This window comes from Glycine max, chromosome 16 (genome assembly GCF_000004515.6).
Source record: "Glycine max cultivar Williams 82 chromosome 16, Glycine_max_v4.0, whole genome shotgun sequence".
Taxonomy (NCBI): Eukaryota; Viridiplantae; Streptophyta; class Magnoliopsida; order Fabales; family Fabaceae; genus Glycine; species Glycine max.
This window is the reverse complement of record NC_038252.2, coordinates 34,726,685-34,752,028: the sequence shown is the minus strand read 5'-3', so window position 1 is coordinate 34,752,028 and position 25,344 is coordinate 34,726,685. Positions and strand designations below refer to the sequence as shown.

The following is a 25,344-nucleotide window of genomic DNA, read 5'->3' as shown; positions in this document are numbered from 1 at the left end:
ACAAATTGAATACACACTATTTGAGTACAAGTAAAATTCCCGTGCAAACGATACTTGATGCACTTGCCAATGAGTTAATAACATTGTTTGTAAATATTAATTGTTCTGAATGCTTGTAATATAATAAGTGCAATGAAAAGAAAAAAAAATCACATTCTAAGACGATTTGAAAAAAAAATTAAAAAGGAAATTTTCAATTAAATACAAGTCAAATGGTGAATGTTGATTTCCATGCCTAATTTATCAAAATGATAGCACCAAAATCGTGAATTACGACTAACAATTAGCACAATTAATGAGAGGCAAACCATTTAAAGAAAGCAATAATTGGGTTACATTTTTTTCCTTTCTCTAAAGTCTCAATGTTGGGTAAGAGTAGGAGAGTGGATCCAAGAGCATGACGATTCGTCAAATTGTAGTGAAACGATCCAGATTAATTGCATAGACTTGACTCATGATGGAAAAAAGTTTGGTGTGTATCACATTCTTGTTTCCAAAAATGGGGGACTAGTGGTTCAAGAAAACATGGTTTAATAGGAAAAAAACTTATATTCAATTTTAGTCATTAATCATGTAGATGAATAGTGAGTTCTTGCATATTAAAGTCGTGACTCGTGGCTGCATACAAGACTTGACTCTTCAAGCCGGCCAGACCAATGATGCTTGAGAACCAACAAAATTGTTGGAGTAATATTCTAAATTACTCTAACTATAAAAAGGGCAAATATTAGGTGTAACTTTTTAAGTATTATTCGTTTTGCTTTTTCAAGTTTAACTTTATACAATAATAAAATTCAAATTTTAAATTAATTATCAAATTGAAATGTTAACTTTACTTAATTATGGGTTCAAAATTAATTATGGCCAGCGGCTTGTGTAGGAGAGAATTTTGTTTTCATTTCTTTTATTTTGAATTAACAAAATTTGACAGTTTAAAATTAATTATAGGTTCAAATTGTAAGTAATAAAATATTTGAATTTTATAATACAAGACTTTTTGTTATTTACTTAACACGGGTGTAACGAAAGGATTGATTTAAATAATAGTTAAAATTTGAAGACTAATTAAACCAAATTTAATTACCTTTGATTTAAACTTCTCAAAGTATTAAAAAAATGATTAATATTTTCTTAAAATAAAATTTCATTGATTTAAGCAATTCTATACTGTGATCTAAAATATTTTTTTTCTTATTTTAGTATTCGATCTGCATAAGAATAAATCATATTTCTTAGTAGATTATTTAAGTTATCATATGAATTTTTTTTTGAGAATATTATATTGAATCATGAGAAATTTTTTTTTCCTATACAAAATATGCTACTAATTTTTTTTAGAAAAAAATTAATATTCTTTTTCACACTTCTTTTTATATCACCAATTAATTTTTATATGTTAAAGAAAATAATATTGATATTTGAATACAATTAGAAATAGATCACACAACAACAATTCCAATTAATGACGATTAAATCTAGTCTTCTTTCATATTCATTTTGTGAATTAAAAAATTGATCAAAATTAAATAGCAAGATATGAATGAAATAATCTTTTTTTATATAGATTTTTTAACTGAAATAGTCTTTAAATTAGACCCTTTTCCTATAATTGATGTATTTATCATTAATATATTGTTTGTGCCCTATGGGCTATGGTTCAAGTTGAAGCCAGAGACCATAACATGATTGGACTTTGTGGAGTGTCCAAAGGTTCAAGATGAAAAAATACAGGACCTTGAGATGGACCCGATGGAGTCGGCTATGGTTTAATTAACAAAATAATATTTAAATTAACAAAAGTTGAACTTTTAATAAAAGGCTTGAATTAAGTAATAGTTAAATTCAATACCAAATTTTGTAATAATTAACAAAAGTTGAATTAACAAAATTTTGTAAAAGACTTGAATTAACAAAAGTTGGACTTTTAATAAAAGACTTGATGGAGTCCATAAAATAGAAGACTTGAATTTTTTTAAATAAAATGTTGGACTTTTATTGTTTAATTAACAAAAGTTTAACGAAAGGATTGATTAAATAATAGTTAAATTCAATACAAAATTTTGTGTATATAAGAATTTTAAAAAGGGAGATAGATAAAGTAAATTCAAAATTATTTCCTATTCTAAGAATTAACTCGGTAGAATTGGATAATAAAGTCAATAATTAAAAAAAAGAAACATCATAAAAAAAAAGAAAAAAGAAAAGAAAGACACTTGCAGCAGTATAAATAATAGAAGTTTTATGATTTATATGCAGAAGCAAGAAGCACTTATACAATTAAGTTGTTTTCTATATATGCATTGCAGAAGTTGAAGAAGTCAGATACCTTAATATGGGTGGACTTTGTGGAGTGTGCTAAGGTTCAAGATGAAAAAATGGAGGATCTTGACATAGACTTGATGGAGTAGTCTATGGTTCAAGTTGGAAAAGTGGGGAACTTGATATAGATTTAGTGGAGTGGCCAGCGGTTTGTCTAGGAGACAATTTTGTTTTCATTTCTTTTATTTTGAATAATTAAAATTTGATAGTTTAAAATTAATTATGGGTTCAAACCGAATGTAATAGAATGTTTGAATTTTATAAGGCAAGGCTTGTTGTTGTTTACTTAACACGTACAGGTTTAACAAAAGGATTGATTTGAATAAAAGTTAAAATTTGAAGACTAATTAAGCCAAATTTAATTACCTTTGATGTAAAAAATCATTAATATTTTCTTAAAATAAAAATTTCATTGATTTAAGCAATTCTATACGGTAAACTAAAATAAAAAATGTTTCTTGTTTTAGCATTTGGCACAAGAATAAATTATATTTCTTTGTAGATTGTTTAAGTTATCGTATGGATTTTTTTTAGAATATTATATTAACATGAGTATTCTCATGATTATTTAAATTTGGCACTTGCAATTATTTAAAAAGTAAAATGAAATTAAAATTATGTTTCTCCTCTTATTTAAGTTGATAACTTGTAAAAAACATAAAATATGATACTGATTTTTTTTGAGAAAAAAAGTTAATATTCTTTTTATGTCTTTTATATAATAATTAATTTTTATATGATAAATAAAATAATATTCAAGTTCGAATACAATTAGAAATACATGACACAATAATTTTCCAATTGATGATAATTAAATTTAGTTTTTTTCCTATATAAGAGAATATTATTTGTGAACTGAAAAATTTATTAAAATTAAATAATTAGATTGGAACGAAATAATTTTTTTATAGATTTTTTAATAGAAATAGTCTTTAAAGCACACCCTTTTCTATAATTGATGTATTCTCAATTAATTGAGTTAGATATTTCAATAATTGTATATTTATTTTTCTCTTCTATCAGTATTCTTAAACTATCACCATAAATGAAATTTAGACAAAAACTTTAATATATGAAGACTTGTGGTCTAACAATAAATAGCTAGGACCATAATTTTATAATTTAAAAAACATGCACACTTCTTTGTAGATCTTCTAATTTACTTTTTAAGTTAAATATGATCTACAATACATGGAGAAATTTGAAACCAAGACTTATAAAAGAAAAACTATGATCTCAATAATTATGATAGACAAGCTAACAAGCATTTAAACTTCTTTGTATCTCACTAATAAATTTTTAATAAAAAGAAAATAATATTATGATTAAAAAAACAATTAGAAATAGACAACACAAAATCATTAATGACAATGAAGATTAATTAGTCTTTTCACATATAAGAAGAATATTATTTTGTGAATTGAAAAATTGATCAAAATTAAATAGCTAGCTTAGAAAAAATAATTTTTTATAGATTTTTTTAACCAAAATTATCTTTAAAGTAAACTCTTTTCCTATAATTGATTTATTCATCAATTATATTTTTTTTCCTTGCTTACTTAACTCGCAACATTTGTTTGATATGAAAGTAATGCAGTGATCTATGGTTTAAGTTGAAGAAGTCAGACCTTAACATCATGGCTGGACTTTGTGGAGTGTCCAAAGGTTCAAGATGAAAAAATGGAAAACACTTGATGGTGTGAGCTATGATTTAGAAGACAATTTTCTTTTACATTATTTTTAGTTTGAATATTGAAAATTTGATAATTTAATATTAATCATGGGTTGGGATTTGATGAAATAGAAGACTTGATTTTTTTCTTAAAAAAATATTGGACTTTTGTACGCAACAAAAGTTTAACGAAAGGATTGATTAAATAAAAGTTAAAATTTGAATTTAATGACACCAAATTTTCATTTAAGCAGATTATAGTGTAAATTAAAATAAAATGATTCTTACTTATTTTTGTAAAAAAAAAAAAACTGTACCAAAAAGAATTTTTATGTTAGTATTCAGCAAAGAATAAATCATATTTCTTGTTATTAATTTTGATTTTTTTATGAATTTAGTGTATATAGGAATTTAAAAGGAGATTGATAAGTAAATAAAAATTTTGTATTCTAAGATTTATATGTAAAAAATAATGAAAGTGAAGAAAAAACAGGCAGGGCAGCAGTATAAATAATAGAAGTTTGATGATTTATATGCAGAACCAACAACTACACTTGTTTTCTATATATCCTTGTGTGATCATGAATTCATCCTCCATTTATATTCTTGTCTTTGTCCAGCTTTGGTTGTTGAGCTTACCATGCAGAGAGAGTGTGTGCATCCCAAGTGAGCGTGAGACACTTTTGAAGTTTAAGAATAATCTGAATGATCCTTCCAATAGGCTTTGGTCTTGGAATCCTAATAATACCAACTGTTGCCACTGGTATGGAGTCCTCTGCCACAACGTCACTTCCCATCTTCTTCAGCTTCACCTCAACTCTGCTTTCTATGAGAAATCCCAGTTTGGTGGAGAGATAAGTCCTTGTTTGGCTGATTTAAAGCATTTGAATTACTTGGACTTGAGCGGCAATGGATTTCTTGGAGAAGGTATGTCAATTCCTTCTTTCCTTGGGACAATGACTTCCTTGACTCACCTCAACCTCTCTCTTACTGGATTCAGGGGAAGATTCCTCCTCAGATTGGGAATCTCTCAAATTTGGTGTATCTTGACCTGAGATATGTTGCCTACGGAACAGTACCCTCTCAGATCGGGAATCTCTCTAAGCTTCGATATCTTGACTTGAGCGACAATTATTTTGAAGGTATGGCAATTCCTTCTTTCCTTTGTGCAATGACCTCCTTGACTCACCTCGACCTCTCTTATGCTGGATTCATGGGGAAGATTCCATCTCAGATTGGGAATCTCTCCAATTTGGTCTATCTTGGCCTTGGAGGTAGTTATGATCTGTTAGCTGAAAATGTAGAATGGGTATCAAGTATGTGGAAGCTTGAATATCTTCATTTGAGTAATGCAAACCTATCCAAAGCATTTCATTGGCTACACACTCTCCAATCTCTTCCTTCTTTGACCCACCTATATTTGTCATCTGCACACTCCCTCACTATAATGAACCATCCTTGCTCAACTTCTCATCTCTGCAAACTCTCGATCTTTCCGTACTCGTTATTCCCCTGCCATTTCTTTTGTCCCCAAGTGGATATTCAAATTGAAGAAACTTGTTTCTCTTCAATTACAGGTAATGGCATCCAAGGTCCGATTCCTGGTGGTATCCGAAACCTCACACTTCTTCAAAATCTTGACTTGTCTGAAATTCATTCTCATCTTCTATACCTGATTGCTTATACGGTCTTCATCGTCTCAAGTTCCTGTACCTAATGGACAACAACTTAGATGGAACTATTTCTGATGCCCTGGGAAATTTGACTTCTCTTGTTGAACTTATTTGTCATCTAATCAACTTGAAGGAACCATTCCAACTTCTTTGGGAAATTTGACTTCTCTTGTTGAACTTGATTTATCACGTAATCAACTTGAAGGAAACATTCCAACTTCTTTGGGAAATTTGACTTCTCTTGTTGAACTTGATTTATCAGGTAATCAACTTGAAGGAACCATTCCAACTTCTTTGGGTAATCTCTGCAACTTAAGGGTGATAGATTTATCATATCTCAAACTCAACCAACAGGTTAATGAACTTTTAGAAATTCTTGCTCCTTGTATTTCCCATGGACTCACAACACTTGCAGTTCGGAGTTCACGACTTTCAGGCAATCTGACAGATCATATTGGGGCATTTAAAAATATTGAGCGGCTAGATTTTTCCAACAACTCAATTGGTGGTGCTCTTCCTAGATCATTTGGAAAACTTTCATCATTAGACACTCGATCTGTCTATAATAAATTCAGTGGAAATCCATTTGAAAGTCTTCGATCACTCTCTAAATTGTCATCTCTTCATATTGCGGCAATCTTTTTCACGGAGTTGTCAAGGAAGATGATCTTGCAAATTTTACAAGCTTGATGGGGTTTGTCGCATCGGGGAACAGTTTCACTTTAAAAGTTGGTCCCAAATGGCTTCCTAATTTTCAACTTACCTATTTGGAAGTGACATCATGGCAATTAGGTCCCAGCTTTCCATTGTGGATTCAGTCACAAAACAAACTTAACTATGTTGGACTATCTAACACGGGGATTTTCGATTCTATTCCCACACAGATGTGGGAAGCACTTTCTCAGGTTTTGTATTTAAACCTCTCTCGTAATCATATCCATGGTGAGATTGGGACTACATTAAAGAATCCAATATCTATCCCAACTATTGATCTAAGCTCAAATCACTTGTGTGGTAAATTACCCTATCTTTCAAGTGATGTGCTTGGGTTAGATCTTTCAAGCAATTCATTCTCTGAATCCATGAATGACTTTTTATGTAACGATCAGGACAAGCCAATGCAATTACAATTTCTGAATCTTGCATCAAATAATTTGTCAGGAGAGATACCTGATTGCTGGATGAATTGGACATCTCTTGTGGATGTAAATTTACAAAGCAACCATTTTGTTGGGAACTTACCCCAATCCATGGGTTCCTTGGCAGACCTGCAGTCTTTACAAATTCGTAACAACACACTCTCAGGGATATTTCCAACCAGTGTGAAGAAGAATAACCAATTGATATCCTTGGACCTTGGGGAAAATAATCTTTCAGGAACTATTCCAACATGGGTTGGAGAAAAGCTCTTAAATGTGAAAATCCTCCGCCTTCGATCAAACAGATTTGGCGGCCACATTCCAAATGAAATATGTCAGATGAGTCATCTTCAGGTTTTAGACCTTGCACAAAACAATCTGTCTGGCAATATACCGAGCTGTTTCAGTAACTTGAGTGCCATGACACTAAAGAACCAAAGTACAGATCCTCGTATCTATTCTCAAGTACAATATGGTAAGTATTACTCTTCCATGCAAAGTATAGTTAGTGTGCTACTATGGCTGAAAGGAAGAGGAGATGAGTACGGAAACATTCTGGGTTTGGTAACAAGCATTGATCTGTCAAGTAACAAGTTATTAGGGGAAATACCAAGAGAAATCACATATCTAAATGGATTGAATTTTTTAAACATGTCCCACAACCAATTGATTGGTCATATTCCACAAGGTATAGGTAATATGAGATCATTACAGTCCATTGATTTTTCGAGGAATCAACTTTCTGGTGAAATCCCTCCAACCATTGCAAATTTGAGCTTTCTGAGCATGCTAGACTTGTCTTACAATCATTTGAAGGGAAATATTCCAACAGGAACTCAATTGCAAACCTTTGATGCCTCCAGCTTCATCGGCAATAATCTATGTGGTCCACCACTGCCCATAAACTGCAGCTCCAATGGGAAAACCCATAGTTATGAAGGAAGTCATGGGCATGGAGTGAATTGGTTTTTTGTCAGTATGACAATTGGATTTATTGTGGGATTCTGGATAGTGATTGCTCCTTTGCTGATTTGTAGATCATGGCGGTATGCCTATTTTCATTTCCTTGATCATGTGTGGTTCAAACTTCAATCTTTTCGCTCAGGTATTATCACTGTTTAGTGTTGCTTAGAATACTCCGATGTTTTATCATTGTATTGGCAGGTTGATCAATTTGTAGTCATTGCTATCTTTTTTTTTTTTCAAATTTGAGAGCCTTATTTAAATTCTGTTTTTGGATGTAAAGAGGGAGAGTAGCTGAACGTAAAGAGGGGAAGGATAGGAGGTGTGGGGGAATGGAACTAAGGATAACCAAGTAATTTCAAATGCTTTGGTAGTCTCAATAGCATTTTTGGTAGTGACAATAGTAGCCCATATATATATATAAATGATTATATGTGTGATACAACAAAATCCAGGATAGATAAAACAACCCATACCAACTATACAAATTACAAGTTAATTATTATTTTTACATATTTTGATGCACAATAAATAGCACCAACACAACAATGTTATATTTACTAATATATTTTTTAATATTAACTATTTTAATACAATTAATACTGTTATTTGAACAACATAGACATTATCTTCATTTTTTTCCTTCACCCATCTCCCTTTGTTACTAAAAAATGTAACAATTACAGTAAAAGTTAATTTCTTATGAAACATGCTTCATTTAGCTTATTTTAAAAATTAATGTAATAACATTTTTATTAGATGTAAATAAAGAAGAGTAATTATTTTTGAAAGAATTATATAAACATACACTTATTAGTATTGGATATGACTTTACACTCCATATAAAACAAATTCAATAAACGACACCTGAATCTTTTGTTCATAAATTTAGGGACATGAAAGGTGCATAGATTTTTCTAGTAGTGTCACAGTCCTACTATTGTACGTATCCCACTTTTTCTCTTTTTTCAGAATGATAGATACCACCACTCATATTGTTAAGAAGTTGTTTTGTGAGAGTTTTTGTATTAATATAAAATAAAATTGTATTAGAAAAATTAAATAAATAATGCTGTACATTCATACTGCATGGTCAATAATTTTTATATTAACTTGGCAATAGTAATGAATATTTTTAGCTAAATTTCACAATTTTCGAATTTCATCTTCTTCTACATAAAATGAATATATATACAAGACATTTAAAGCGTAGGTGCTTGTTAGTCCTTCGTGTGATTGTTAAAGCTCAGAAGTTAAAGCGAAAAGAAAAAGAAAATATATCGACAAAGTCCAAATAGTAGGGTCCCAACCATGCTCATCACTTTATTTCCTGATTAATTGTATGTACTGAAAGGCTTTATTAAAAGAGATAAAACTTATTTCAATATTCTGTATTTTGAAAATATTACCATTTAGCTGTTAAATAAGACACCATTATCTAAGAATAATTTGTGTATGTAATGATAGTATAATTTTTTTTACATTATTATCTAATTATAAATAATTAAGTAAGATAAAATTATTAACTTTTATAATTATAATTTTAAAAATTAATCTAATGATAATTTTGTATTAGTCAACGATGTAATTTTTTTATAATGACTTACAATTATATTCTTAATTTAATTATGTTTGCTAAAATTTTATAAAAAATAATAACACGAAATTTTTACAGTTTATCAAACAAAATGTTATCCTTTTCGTTTCTTTTGTTATTAATTTTTTTTTCATTGATTTCAAATGAACAAATAGAATGAAAACAATCCTTCAAGACGTGGGATTTTATTTATTTTTCTTATGGGATATCTATATGCCTGCAACATATAATGATATTGATCCTTTTCATATTAAATTCTTTTGTATGTACAGAACTACTTGCTATATTGGTTTTAGAAACATTTATTAATTTAGTTATGTTTGCTAGTGGTATAGAAATACTCTTGGTGCTCACAAAATATTTTTCAACATAATCTTTCAAATACATATTTTATTATTGACATTATCTTCATTTTTTATTGCTTCACCGTCTTCACCCATCTCCCTTTGTTACTAAAAAATGTAACAATTACAGTAAAAGTTAATTTCTTATGAAACATGCTTCATTTAGCTTATTTTAAAAATTAATGTGATAACATTTTTATTAGATGTAAATAAAGAAGAGTAATTATTTTAAAAAAGAATTATATAAACATACACTTATTAGTATTGGATATGACTTTACACTCCATATAAAACAAATTCAATAAACGACACCTGAATCTTTTGTTCATAAATTTAGGGACATGAAATGTGCATAGATTTTTCTAGTAATGTCACATAGGGGTGGAAATGAGCCAAGCCAAGCCAAGTTTTATTAGGCTTGAGTTCGGTTTGAATTGAGTACGTAAGGCTTGAACTCGGCTCATTACCTGTCATAGACTTTTTTTTAGGCTCGGCTCGGCTTACATAAAAGTTTGACATGGCCCACGAGCCTATTTAAAAGTTTGCTTAAAGACGTCTTTGATTAATTAATTATTTTAAAACCTAGTAAAATACTAACTAAAAAAAACTTATAAAATTTCATATAAATAATGTACAAATCCAAAAATAATTGATAAACAAAATCATATTGAATTCAAGTCCGTTAAAGCACCAAGTATATAAAAAGATAATAATATTAAAAAAAATGTATGGATTAGAGATGATTTACACTAATATAGCCAAACAAAAATTATTATTAGTTAAATTAATAATTTTTAATCCAATTTTTGAATATATAATTATATTAAATATTTTTTTAAAAAAATATATCTACAATAATTTCATCTTAATCTACTCAAGTCATATCTTATATACTATTGATCGAGGCCGTACCCGAATCAAATAAACATTAAAAATGCAATATCTAGGAAGTGATCCTAGATCGTCTCCCAACGAGCAATGGTCAACCAATCGTTCATAATAGATAATAATAAAACAGTAACGAATTGGAGGGTTGTTTGTTTTTGTAAATTAAACAACAAGCAAATTTGAATTAGAAAATAACATAATTAAAACATGTTTCCCCTTGATTCACAAGCAAGTCTTTTATTCTAGGTTACGAGAATTTATCCTTAATCAGTTCAACCACTTAATTCAACCCTAAATTAAATTACTAAGCGAAAATTAACATAAGACTGTCATTATGTGATTAAACAACACATACACCAATTAATCATGAACGAAACTGATCATTAAGCATGAATGTAAATTAAGCGCAGAGACAATTAATCAAGCACTAAGCATGCATGGATTAATAGCAACAAATACAAAGTAATGGGTGAAGAGGAAAAACTGATTAGTATTCAATAGTAATAACAAAACCTCAAAGAGAGTTTTGCTTGATCCTCAAGAGAAAATAATGCTAGAGACTTGGCCTTCCATTAATCAGTAGAAATGAAACTGTAGATTGAAGTCGAAACGAAATTGCAGAAAACAAATTTTATTCTACGTGAACAGTGTGCATGAACAGTAATAAAAACTGGAATTCTAAAATCCTAGAATTATTCCCCTATCCGAAAAAAACTCCCTAAACTAAAATCTTGGTGCTGTTATATAGGTCCTCAGCCCCAATGCTCACAAATCTATTTTAAGTCCAAGCCCATAAACGAAATAAAATAAAATCTGGACAAGTTAAGATAAGATTGGATGAAATAAAATCTGGAGGAAATAAAATCTAGATGGAATAAAATCTGGATAAGATAAGATTTGATAAAATAAAGTTATTATTATTAATATTATTATTATTATTAGTTAAACAAGCCGGCTTGTCAAGCTTTTTTATAGTTTGGACTTGGCCTTTTAATCTAAAAAGGTTTTTTCAAAAGCTTGAGCTTGACCTTTATAGTAAACAAGCCGAGCCGAGCCGAGCCTCACATAGGCCGAGCCAAAGGCCCTCGACAAGCTGCTCGGCTCATTTCCACCCCTAGTGTCACAGTCCTCCTATTGTACGTATCCCACTTTTTCTCTTTTCCAGAATGATAGATACCACCACGCATATTGTTTCTGGTTCTATACTCCTTTCAGGACAGATTCCTCCATGAACAGTGGTATTTGGCTAAAGAGTGTTGTGTAGGTACGTATAAAAAAAAACAATTCGACACGCAAATTTCCAAACAGAGCACTAAAATGGCAAATATTACATACCTGGATATAACTAAATTTGGGTTTATACAACTGACTAATAAGATTTTAAAAAACAGTTTGCCATTGCAATTTCTACTTGATCATGATTTACTAAACATTTTCTTTGAGGAGTCTTTGTAATTGCAACATGACAATAATTAATTATGACTGTATCAATTATATTTGTCCATAGTATTTTCCAATACAAAATTCACGAGAAAACTATAACAACAACTGTGGTGGGTGAATGCATGCAAGTGATGCAACACAAACCTTGGGGTGGGGTCGATCCAATTCAGATGGCTATGACTAGGAGGGATGGTCTAGCTATAGGCCCAAAATGTTTGAACTTTGAATCTACATTTGGGCATATATATGTGTACTCTGCCAATACAAAACAATTATTTTATATTTTTATCATTTAATATTCAGTCTCTCTTTTACACAATTAATACATAGACCTTGAGTGAGTTTATTCAGATGTGCATCAAGCATTTTTTTTCTGTGGCTGTGCAAGATCTTTTACAGTTGCTGATGTGTGTAATTATAACCACCGCCATGATTGGTATGAGCCTCTGTCTAATCTTAAAGTAAAGCTTTTCTGCCTTTGATGAGTGTTAAATTGACTCGATATAATTGTTGTAGTTATAAACAATTGTACTTCATTATAAAGAGTTTTTATCTGCAATTTAAGTAACACGTTTAATCATAAAGTAATAGTATATACGTACTCCGAACAATGGTGGAAACAAAACTAACAATGATCGACATGGTAGTTATCAGACTAATTTAATAGTATGAATAACACAACATTTGATTCTGGGGGAAATAAAATAAAGTGAAAAAACTTGTGTAAAAGACAGATACACTTTGATAAAGGGGATCTAAATTGTTTTACAAAACATCAAATCATATTCGACTTAGCTAGAATTATGGTTAGAGTAACATGCAAGTAACTTTGTTACTTTGATTTTGATATTACTCCACACCGGAAAAATGATATATATAGTAACATAACAAGCATAATTAATTAGATTTCTTTATTTTACACAAAGAATCAAATTTTAATTTTCTTTATGATATCAAGATTCTAATCATTTGATTCAACAGACTATACGTGAGCTGTTAGAATCAAGAATTAAAAATTAATTTTATTCATGAAAAATCATTGAACCCTAATCAATAAGGTTTAATCGTTAGTGGAAGCAGAGAATGGAGAATGGAGACACATGGGATGATGCAAGGAACAAAAGTTTATGCAAGTGCTATCAACCGACATGTTAGATTGATGGGCTTGTCCACTGGGCCACTCATGCTGGGGTTGATGTCATAATGATATAGTGTATTAATATAAAATAAAATTGTAGTAGAAAAATTAAATAAATAATGCTGTACATTCATACTGCATGGTCAATAATTTCAATCTTTTTGCTCATGTAGTATCACTTTTTAGTGTTGCTTAGAATAAACCGATGTTTTATCATTGTATTGGCAGATTGATCAATTTGTAGTCATTGCTATCTTCGTTTTTTTCTTCAAATTTGAGAGCCTTATTTTAAATTCTGTTTTTAGATGTAAAGATTTGCATATTTAGTATAGTTTTGTACTTAAGATCAACTAGTTGTAATTTCTCTGATAGAAAACATTAGCTAGATCACGTAGATTAAAATTCAAATAGTTGGTAAGTACTTTTAGTTTTGAAACCACATGTTGGGAATCTCTCCAATTTAGTGTGCACTGGATAATACTATTCTCTAATCCAAATCACATATTCGCTTGAATTTATTTACTTGAGATAATGAATGCATTCTTGCATGCCCACTTTAAAATCAACCTTGCCATTAATAAGCATTATTCTTTCACATGTACCCGTTTTGCAACTATGTACAACTTAAAAGGCAAAGAGACAATGCTTGGCTTCATCAAGACCAGTGGCAAGGAACAGGAGCACGATAGCAAAAAAGCATAAGCATGATCTTGTCTGCTATTGGTATTTAAGACCTATAAAACATTGAAAACATTGCATTGTGAACATTTCACGTGAATCATTGAAAACTACAATCTATTGTATCCTGAATGAAAGACCATTTGCAGAATTACCCTCCTCTTAAATGCCAAGTTGCCAAATTATTGTTGAAATTTATGGTGTGTGGACTCCAACTATGTATGGCCAGGTATGGAGGCTTCAAAAGTAGGACTTGATCAGTTGCTCAAATTTGAGAGACAATGTGTTCTGCCACAAGACGACGCAAAATTTGAGAGACTTGATTAGTTTGCAGTAATAGTACTTTAAATTGTATTTTGAAAGACTTCTCTATATAAACAGCATTATATAAGGTTCACTTCCATTATTTTTGGAAATGTCTATTTTTTTCACCTAAAGGAAAGGAAAACATCATGGAGGGAATGTTCTGTAAAAACAATTTTGTCTTCATATCCTTATATTGAAACGAATCTTTTAAAATTTGAAGTGGTGGTTAAAAAATTTTCAATTTGATTTTTCCTTGCATATACCACATTTGTGTTAAGCAAAATTTAGATTCCCATATATATAGCATCTCCAGTATGCCAAGTACCTATAAACAAATGTAGAATGATTTAGATTTATTTCTTAATTATTGTTAAAATATAATTGAAAAGCATAAAATTATTTGTAAATTTAATATCCTGAATTGAAAAACATAAAAACACACCTACACAACCACACCTACTATTTTTTTTTTTCAAAACTATCCCCACCTCAATTTAGTGATATAATTTTAGTTGTCTTTGTGTGTGTGAGATGTATTGTTAATATTTATAGCATCCTTCCTCATAAAATTTAGGGATGTAAAATAATTTGGTTTGCCTTTTATGTTTGTGTGCGTGATGTAATGTTAATGTTTACGACCAAGCTAAAAGTACCAAAAAATAATTTTTATCTAAAGGTTTTCTTGTAATAAATATAATGGGTGAAATTAGCCATAATCAAATTCTACTTTTTCTTTAATTTCCTTTTCATATACAGAGCCATATATAACATGAAACTGAATTTGTCCGTTTTCACACTGGACTAACAGCGCCAAGAATGAGAATGAACATAATTTTCAGCAATTAATTAACTTTGATCTGTAGACTCTAGGTTAGTATTAAAAACAAAAAATAAATCTCCAAAAGGTTTTGTGCAACAGCCGTAACTGTTAATAAATAAATAATACAGTAATAAGTTAATAAATAAATAAATAAGTAAAAAAATATATAATTAGGTCATAACCTAGAGCAGCTTTTACAAAACACTTTTGTCCCTTTTTCTTCTTCTGACGCACAAGAACCCTAACAGGACAATCGGAGGAGGAGCTCTAGAGAGCACCAAAAACGCCACAATTGTTAACAGAGAATGATTGAGGGACTACGTAAAGGATGATGAGTTATTCACGCTTGGGGATTAGAATGAACATGTATAGGGATCCCTAGAGGATCAATTTTTGGGTATTTTGGGTTGTTTCTTAACTGATTTTTCCAAATTTATGCTTGTCATGTAACTGAATTTCACTTTTTACAAATTTTATTTATTTACATATATTGCAAGTCTTGATTTCGTATGAATTATTTTCTTGTTTCAATGTTTTGATTTCAATTTAAATTACATAATAATGATCATATATGTAGGCACATTATATGAATTGTTTACCAACATTTGCCGGATGCCTATATGACTGATTTTGAATTATATCTAATCATATAATGAAATCAGATTTTTTTTTGTGGATACATATATTACTAAACATTAACGCGTATGATTGTTGTTAATTGGCGCTTGTACTGCACTTGTTGATATATATATTTGTTTGCAATCCACTAGCACGTTGGTTTTGGTACATATATATGACAGATTTTATAACCACGTCTTTTGTTTTTATTTTGGAAGTGGCAGGTACGTATTTTTTTTTCTTGTTAGTTACATGTTTTAATATGTGTTTAGCAAATACAATTAATAATAAAGTAAGTTTTTGTTAGAAAAAAAAATACTTATTGTAACTATCAAATACATACGTAAGAAAGCTATTTTTTATGCAAATTGATATGTTTAATATTATAAACTAAATACTGTTGTGAAACTATTGTTTATTGCTTTTTAGAAATAAATTAAATAGTGTTGTGAAATTATTAGTTTATTTCTTTTTAGTTGTATATGTTACAGCTGTATAATAATAAATTAAATATTGTGTAAAATTATTGTTTAATAATAATTATTTTTATTTTGTTGAATTAATATATTTGAGCATTAGGAAACATTTGAAAGTATAAAATAAAATGGTTTAGTACTCTATTTATTTTTGTCTTAGTGTATTCCAAGGAAACACTTTTACTGTGATGTGTAATAATAATAATAAATAAATAAATAAAAATAAGGTTATAGATATTATTGTTTCATAGTGATTATTGTTGTGACTTTATAGATTAATTGTTATAGAAGTCTTTTTTATTTATGTTGTTGAATTAATACATTTTGGTTTAATTTATATTTTGTGATGTCAAGTAAATGTTACTATTGAATCATATGTGTAGGGTGCATGAGATGCAATAAATTATTTTATTATGAAAATGTGATTGAGATGATGTGTAAGTGATAATCAATTGATACGTAATGGATTGTGAATTACATGACTCTTGAGATGTTGTATGTTTTGAGTTGTGAGCCATGAATTATGTAATCACACAACTGTAAGACCCTTTAAGGGCGACGAGTTAATGCGCGATGAGTTGTGATGGGATCCACTGTGGAAACCCGACAAGTTAATCACTTGAGGCGCACTAAGTTAAAATATATACAATCGAGATTTTGAAAACCATTGAGTAGTTGTGTGCATTGCATAATTCATAGGTAGAGTCTGTGTGTTCAAATGTATTTTTTGGGTTGGACCTGAATCAGGAGGGAGAGGCCCTGACGGACTCTTCGGAGTGTAGGCCTTGGGGGTCATTCGGTTTGAGTGCTCCTGTAAGCCTGTGCCGATCCCACATGATTGGAACATTCTTGCAAAACAGCGTGACCCTAACTGGTCTCCCTATGATTTCACTTAGTGAGAGTGACCTGACTTACCCATTGTGAGGCATGTCCTGTCATGTACTCCTAGGCGCCCGACGAGGTTTTTCACTGAAAAATGGTACCACATTGCATATAGGCTAGAGTCTTAGTATAATTGTTGCATAACGCTTGTGTTTGAATTTCATTGAGTTAACAATTGTGGTTGATGTTATTTTATGGAGTGTGTAAATTGGAATGGGTGTGAATAAAGTGTCCGATTTTATGCAGTAATGTTATTTATATAAATTCAGTTTTAAGTATTATATGTTTCACATGCTCTAATATTTTATTATATACGAATGTGATAACTCACTCTCGGTGTGTGCCATTTGTTCAGGTGAGCCATCATATGTGAATTCCATGTTAGAGCCGGAGAGACTTAATTTGTGATAGAGACATGCTCTGATAAGTGTGACATTGGGGCATAGGAATTACTTCGCATGCTATATTTTCCGTAAACAATATCGTTGAGTTATGTTTTCTGTTTTTAGTTTTTTTTTTTATTTATTCATTCAGTATGGACGGTCTTGTTTTGAGCCGGAATAACTTTGTTGTTTTTATTTGAACAATTTCTACTATGTTTTCATTAAGTGAATGTGAACCCTTTATCTTTTGAAATCAATTTAAAGTCAATATGTTTAAAATGAAAAAAAAAATTCCGCATGATTTTATTTCCTTGTATTTGTTATTTGTGAGGGTAGAGGGTGTCACATTTAGTGGTATCAGAGCAGGTCGAACCTTTCGGCCATGTGTGTTATGAGCTTTCTGTGTTTCCTTGTGTACTCTGATGCGTTGTGTTTTTTTTTGTTTGATTAGAAGTGTACTCTATTGTGTTGGTATATTTTTTTTTGTTTTTTTTGTTTGTTTTTCTCTTTTCAAAGTTTTATTGCTTGCGTGACATAGGAAGTAATGGCTGGAAGAAATGAGCGAGAACGACTCCTTACCGAGGCCTTGAACAACTTGCGCAAGTTATGAGGGAAAAAGAAAGATAGAAACCCTCAGGGTAGCTTATAGTTAGGAGGGCTCAATATGTCTCCCTTGACCAAACAATTTTTATAAAATCATAATATTTTTGTGTGTAAAATTTACTTTAAAATACATTTAGTAAAACATTTTTGTTTTAGCTTTATAATTTTAAAAACCTAAGACTTAATATATGAGAAAAATTTGCTAAATAAAATATGAGATCAGCTGAATTTTTTATTTAAATAAATTTTAATATAAAAAATAATATATTAGAAAAGTGTGTTAACATTTCTCTTGAAATGATTAGTGTTTTTGCTAGCCTATGTTCCTAACCGCAACAGGCGCCAGAAATTGTGGGTTAACCAGGCATAGAGAAATTCCAAAGGTTGTGAGTTGTAACAAGTCTTTGTATATCACATGTCCTTCAAAAAAAATCCAAATAAACTGAAACAATGTTTGACTGATCTATTTCCTATCTTCAAAGTTAAAGGCAAGTCTCTGGAGAAGATGACTTCGATAAAGACACAATAAAACTGCTTCTGGTGAAGAGGGAATTTCAAGACATTAGTTCTTCCCCAAAAGCAACTTAACTCTAATGAGAATGTGAAAACTGAACAAGAGGATATATAGTCTAAAACCAACTAACATTCCAAAATTCCTCACCAACCATCCCTATTATATTAGACAACCACACCCGTGATGAAAATTATAGTGCGGTCTCATTCCACTGTCTCAATTAAATAAAAAATATACAAAATATCACAATAAGGATATGTTAATTAAGAATTTAATTTAAATACACTTTCATTTGCAATTAATTAATTATATATATTTCCTATAACTTTTTTACTAATTGTTTTACAAATCATTTGGTGATTTCTAATTAATTAACAATTTAAATTTTTACACTATCTATCAAAATTAAACTCATATATTAACAGCATCAAAGTTATTTTCGTTTTAATTTTGATACTTTTGTTCTAATTAAGTAGTACTAGCAGTTGCCATTCTCATTATTTTATTATACGTACATTCTACATTCTGCTTACAACTTGTAATGAATGGAAAAAGTGGAGCTTGGACATCATTTGTCTGCATGACATTCACACCACTCACCAAAAGTGAGTGGAAATTTTTAGACAAAATAGATGAAGAATTATTAATGTTCAACCATCATTGGAAGTGGAAAGTTCATTATGAGAAAGAAAAGCAGTTCGCCAAAATGGAAAGCAGTAGGTAAAGAAAGCTCAAGTAATTTTCAACTTCTAGACATTCCATGTAGAGATAAGAAATGACAGTTCATAGAAAAGAAAAGGAAAAAAAAAATGATGGATTAAAGATCTTTATCTTTGAGCTGTTTGTCTCTACTAATCAACTATAGTTAGCTATTTTAATTTATGATTGTCAACTTGAGATACCATTAAGATAAAAGTGGTGTGAAAAAAGAGCATCAAAGTAGGCGTACGTATGGCGTCGATCATCAAGAGTTTCATCACTTGTTCTGTGAGGGAAACAAAAAAACATTACAAGTTCAAAATTAAAAATAATAGAATTCCCTTAATAAAACACATATATAATTTGTTTCTCAATTCTCATAAGAAAAAACCACTTGCACTAATGGGTTGGTACAAGGGTCCTTGTGGCAGCCATCATGCACAACAATGCAAATTCCCTGACTTGGTAAAAAAGGCTAGGAAGGAATTCGTAAAAACCACTGAATCAAATTCTTTTGTAACATTTGGAAATATGTGAGTGAGATTTTCAAAACACCAAACAGTTATAGTATCAAATGTTGTATCTTCAAATTTGGCTTCTTTCTACGAAATAAAGTTGCAAAAACGGAAGACCGAGAGCTTAATTAGACATAGAATTCAAATGGAGCATGTCATCATTGACATGAAGACTGATGAGAAGTTTGAAATAACATTTCTTACATAGAATTCAAAGATTTCACACGTAGTCCATTGTTTAGAATAAACTGCTACATATATATAACCCGTTGTTAAAAAAAATAATAAAAAAAATAAAAGGTTTAATTATCCTTTTGGCCCTTAAAGTTACGACAATATTTTTTTTAATCCTTATAGTTTAACTCATGGGACCAGAAACTCACAATCACACACTTTATCTGCAGCAATCAAAACCATCATCCCATTGGAACGATCAACTTAGTTCAATGCTGTGATACCACTCCAACTTGATGAGAGACTGTCAAGATGGAGATTACATCATGGCAATTGGCAAATGCTAAGCTTGCAGAGGTCGGTGGCAGACTCAAGAATAATGGAATGTGTAGTGGCTTTGTCTCATACCTCCATTACACTTCATTTGTACCTGAGCTTGCTTCCCTATTTTTATTAATTTTGTTCATGTTTATGTGTGAGTTGAATCTTCCCCGCGAGGATCAAAAGATAAAAAAAATTGTAAATATAAGAATCAAAATGAATGTCTTAAACTATAGGGACTAAAAAAAATTATCACAACTATAAGGACTAAAAGGGTAATTAAATCAAAATTAAATAAACTAGAGCAAAATAATGGTGGTGTGGTTAGACACTTTTAATCCTAATTGTCTCCTGGCAGTGCTATATGCAACTCATGTTCTTCTCTTGATATTGTCCACTGCAACAACTCTCCACTTCAGTGCAAGCAAGGCAGCAAGGCTCAATATGACTTGCAGTGTGAAGGAAAGGAATGCACTCCTCAGCTTTCAAGCATGGACTAGCAGACCCTTCAAACAGGCTTTCATCGTGGTCTGACAAATCGGATTGCTGTACATGGCCAGGGGTTCACTGCAACAACACAGGTAAAGTCATGGAAATCAATCTCTACACACCTGCGGGCTCTCCCTATAGGGAGTTGAGTGGAGAGATTAGTCCTTCTTTGCTTGAACTAAAATATTTGAATCGTTTGGACTTGAGTTCAAATTATTTTGTTCTTACTCCAATACCAAGCTTCCTAGGCTCATTGGAGAGTCTGAGATACTTGGACCTTAGCTTAAGTGGGTTCATGGGATTAATCCCTCATCAACTAGGAAACCTCTCAAACCTGCAGCACCTTAATCTGGGATACAATTATGCTCTTCAGATAGATAACCTTAATTGGATATCAAGGCTATCTTCCTTAGAGTACCTTGATTTGAGTGGTTCAGACCTTCATAAAAAAGGTAACTGGCTTCAAGTACTGAGTGGACTTCCATCTCTTTCAGAACTACACTTGGAGAGCTGTCAAATTGATAACTTAGGACCACCAAAAGGAAAAACCAACTTCACACATCTCCAAGTCCTTGATCTTTCAATTAACAATCTCAATCAGCAAATCCCTTCATGGCTATTTAATCTCAGCACAACTCTTGTCCAACTTGATTTACACAGTAACCTTTTACAGGGACAAATTCCACAAATAATATCAAGCCTTCAGAACATAAAAAATCTAGACCTGCAGAACAACCAGCTCAGTGGGCCACTTCCAGATTCATTAGGCCAGCTTAAGCATCTTGAAGTTCTAAATCTCAGTAATAATACCTTTACTTGTCCAATTCCCTCACCATTTGCAAACTTGTCATTCTTGAGAACTTTAAACCTGGCTCACAACCGACTGAATGGAACCATTCCTAAGAGTTTTGAGCTCCTCAGAAACCTGCAGGTATTAAATCTTGGAACTAATTCTTTGACTGGTGATATGCCTGTAACTCTTGGAACTCTCTCAAATTTAGTAATGTTAGACCTTTCATCTAATTTGTTAGAAGGATCTATAAAAGAGTCAAATTTTGTAAAACTTTTGAAATTAAAGGAACTACGTTTGTCTTGGACAAACTTGTTCCTCAGTGTCAACTCTGGATGGGTTCCTCCTTTTCAGCTTGAATATGTTTTACTGAGCTCCTTTGGAATAGGTCCTAAGTTTCCAGAATGGCTAAAAAGGCAAAGTTCTGTGAAGGTTTTGACAATGTCTAAGGCAGGTATTGCAGACTTGGTTCCAAGTTGGTTTTGGAATTGGACTTTGCAAACTGAATTCCTGGATCTGTCCAACAATCTGTTAAGTGGAGACCTATCTAACATCTTTCTCAATTCCAGCCTCATAAATTTGAGTTCTAATTTGTTCAAGGGTACATTGCCAAGTGTGTCTTCAAATGTTGAAGTGCTGAATGTTGCCAATAACTCAATTTCCGGAACAATTTCTCCCTTTTTATGTGGAAAGGAAAATGCTACTAATAAGTTAAGTGTGCTTGATTTTTCAAATAATGTCTTATCTGGTGATCTTGTCACTGTTGGGTGCATTGGCAAGCATTGGTGCATTTGAACTTGGGTCTTCAAATGTTGAAGTGCTGAATGTTGCCAATAACTCAATTTCCGGAACAATTTCTCCCTTTTTATGTGGAAAGGAAAATGCTACTAATAATTTGAGTGTGCTTGATTTTTCAAATAATGTCTTATCTGGTGATCTTGGTCACTGTTGGGTGCATTGGCAAGCATCGCATAGCGAAGAGCCTCTGGGCAATGGTGTACGAAGTTTTATTCCAAACTCCATGGGGTATCTATCTCAACTTGAGTCTTTGTTGTTAGACGACAACCGCTTCTCTGGATATATTCCTTCAACACTGCAAAATTGCTCTACAATGAAATTCATTGACATGGGCAATAACCAACTTTCTGACGCAATACCAGATTGGATGTGGGAAATGCAATATCTAATGGTTCTTCGTCTAAGATCCAACAATTTCAATGGCAGCATTACTCAAAAGATTTGTCAACTTTCTTCCCTTATAGTGCTGGATCTTGGCAATAACAGCCTGTCAGGATCCATTCCAAATTGTTTGGATGACATGAAGACAATGGCTGGTGAAGATGACTTCTTTGCCAACCCTTTAAGTTATTCATATGGCTCTGACTTCAGTTATAACCACTACAAGGAAACTCTTGTCTTAGTTCCCAAAGGAGATGAGTTAGAGTACAGAGACAATCTGATATTGGTGAGAATGATTGATCTTTCAAGTAATAAGCTGTCTGGAGCAATTCCATCTGAAATTTCCAAGCTATCTGCTTTGCGGTTTTTGAACTTGTCTAGAAATCATCTGTCTGGAGGGATACCAAATGACATGGGAAAAATGAAATTGTTAGAATCCCTTGATCTCTCACTAAACAACATTTCAGGTCAAATCCCTCAAAGCTTATCTGATTTGTCCTTCCTCAGTGTCCTGAATCTATCATACAACAACTTATCAGGCAGAATTCCCACGAGCACCCAACTTCAGAGCTTTGAAGAACTTAGCTACACTGGAAATCCTGAGCTTTGTGGTCCTCCTGTAACAAAAAATTGCACAGACAAGGAAGAGTTGACAGAGAGAGCTTCTGTTGGACACGGTGATGGTAATTTCTTTGGAACATCAGAGTTTTATATTGGTATGGGAGTTGGATTTGCAGCAGGATTTTGGGGTTTTTGCAGTGTTGTTTTCTTCAACAGAACTTGGAGGCGTGCTTATTTTCATTATCTTGACCACTTGAGAGATCTGATTTATGTGATAATAGTTTTGAAGGTAAGAAGGTTACTTGGGAAATTGTGAGTTTACATGTTAACTGTTAGGAGTGAGAGACATTACAACGTGTTATTCTAGACATTAAAAATGTGAAAAGGTTTACCATACTATGTACATGTTCATATGGGGTGTCTGTTTGTTTTGCTTTCATTGGTAATAAATGTTCTTAATGTTAAGAGAACTAGACGAGCTTCAGACTTAGTATCAAATTATGTTTTGTATTTATGACGCATTATTGTCTTCTACTATCTGTGCACTAACAATGATTAGCATTAAAATATCTGGAATGACACACTCAAGAAGATTGTTTTACACAACATGTAACTTAGAATTTGCCTGAATGAATTTAATTAGTGTAGAAAGTTGGAGCTTGCATAGGATTCTGCAGTTTCTAAACCCTTCCACATCTTCCTTCTCTCGCTTTTCCTTACTCTGATACATTCCACATTCCCATTTCCTGAGGAGTATTGATGCATTTTTTCTATAATACTCATTAACAGGACTTAGGCAATAATTGGGTAATAAAAAGTATAATTTCTATACTATGAATATTTGAAATTCATTAACATTAGCTAATTTGATTTAAATAACAATATGCATAAAGATAAAGAAATTAAAGGAAGAAATAAAAATAAGAAAACTAAAGAAGAAAATAAAAGAAAAAATTAAGGAAAAAAATTGTTTGGGAATTTTAACAAGCACCCCATGTAATTGTTGGGGTTAAATCAATGAAAAAATTGTTGGGGTTTAATTTCATTGAAGTTTCTATCACCTAATAACTACACATTCATATTTAATAAATGTTATATTATCATAAACCCATCATATTATCTTCACTTTAATTCCTAGTGAAGAGACCTAATCCTTGATTACACTATCAATCCCTTAAATTAATATAACTAAATGGTTTTCATTAAGATAAAGTGTTTGTTGATGCTCAATTCTTTTTATCTTATTCCTAGACATAAAAATTATTAGGTGTTTTTTGCAATTCGTAGTTCAAAGAAATTTTTTAATTACAATTGAATAAAAAAAATCATACAAACAGGTGATTAAGCCAAAAACACATATTAAACATAGAAGAGAAACAATTAGAATGCTTTATTCAATAAAAAAATAGTCATTACATGAAAAATGAACCAATTATATTCAACTCCAACAAAAGAGAAGATTAGTTCATGACAATAAAAAAGCATAAAAGACATATATCACATAAATATCCTAAAATGACACCAAAATCTAAGAATACATGATAATTATCAATCATCCAAACTTAACTCAGGATAAAAAAAAAGTAGCACATCAAAATTTTATAGGGATAGAAATGATATATTTTACCCTATTTTTTTCATGCTTGACTTAACTCTCAACATTTGTTGTCAATGATAAGAAACTTTGGCATAGATTTGATGGAGTGGCCTATGGTTCAAGTTGAAAAAGTGGGGACCTTGATATGAATTTGGTGGAGTTGTCTGCGGTTTGTCTAGAAGACAATTTTTTTTCTTTTCATTTATTTTGAATAATAAAAATTTGATCATTTAAAATTAGTTATAGGTTCAAATTGCATGTAATAGAAGACTTGAATTTAATAATGCAAGACTTTTTTTGTTGTTTATTTAACACAGGTGTAACGAAAGAATTGATTTAAATGGTTAAAATTTGAAGACTAATTATTAAGCCAAATTTAATTACCTTTATTGTAAACTAATAATTTTTTTAAAATATTAATATTTACTTATAATAAAATTTTAATTAATTTAAGCAATTTTATACGTTAAACTAAAAAAATAAAATGTTTCTTATTTTAATATTTGGCACAAGAATAAATTATATTTCTTTGTAGATTATTTAAGTTATCTTTTCAAATTAAT

At 30.9% G+C, this 25,344-nt stretch overlaps 2 protein-coding genes and 1 pseudogene across 2 annotated transcripts; all 3 read left to right on the top strand.

Moving 5' to 3' along the window:
• The first annotated feature begins 4,900 nt into the window (after positions 1 to 4,900).
• Positions 4,901 to 6,354, top strand: LOC121173701 (receptor-like protein 35). Its single transcript, XM_041010386.1, has 4 exons — positions 4,901 to 4,918; positions 4,992 to 5,307; positions 5,569 to 5,700; positions 5,927 to 6,354. Exons 1-4 carry the CDS (start codon positions 4,901 to 4,903, stop codon positions 6,352 to 6,354), a joined length of 894 nt encoding a protein of 297 aa, XP_040866320.1.
• Positions 4,997 to 8,377, top strand: LOC121173743 (receptor-like protein EIX2). The gene is made up of 2 exons (XM_041010587.1): positions 4,997 to 5,408; positions 7,124 to 8,377. Exon 2 carries the CDS (start codon positions 7,143 to 7,145, stop codon positions 7,923 to 7,925), a length of 783 nt encoding a protein of 260 aa, XP_040866521.1. The 5' UTR covers positions 4,997 to 5,408; positions 7,124 to 7,142; the 3' UTR covers positions 7,926 to 8,377.
• Positions 8,378 to 20,477: 12,100 nt separating this feature from the next.
• On the top strand, positions 20,478 to 23,632 carry LOC106796467 (receptor-like protein EIX2; annotated as a pseudogene).
• Positions 23,633 to 25,344: the final 1,712 nt, after the last annotated feature.

Excerpts from the sequence above, each read along its gene's own strand:
- LOC121173701 (XM_041010386.1), top strand. Across the intron at positions 5,308-5,568 it reads AAATGTAGAATGGGTATCAA|GTAATGGCATCCAAGGTCCG; the intron begins GTATGTGGAAGC and ends CTTCAATTACAG. Across the intron at positions 5,701-5,926 it reads CTTCATCGTCTCAAGTTCCT|GTAATCAACTTGAAGGAACC; the intron begins GTACCTAATGGA and ends TTGATTTATCAG.
- LOC121173743 (XM_041010587.1), top strand. The coding sequence starts at position 7,143 with ATGAGTCATCTTCAGGTTTTAGACCTTGCACAAAACAATCTGTCTGGC.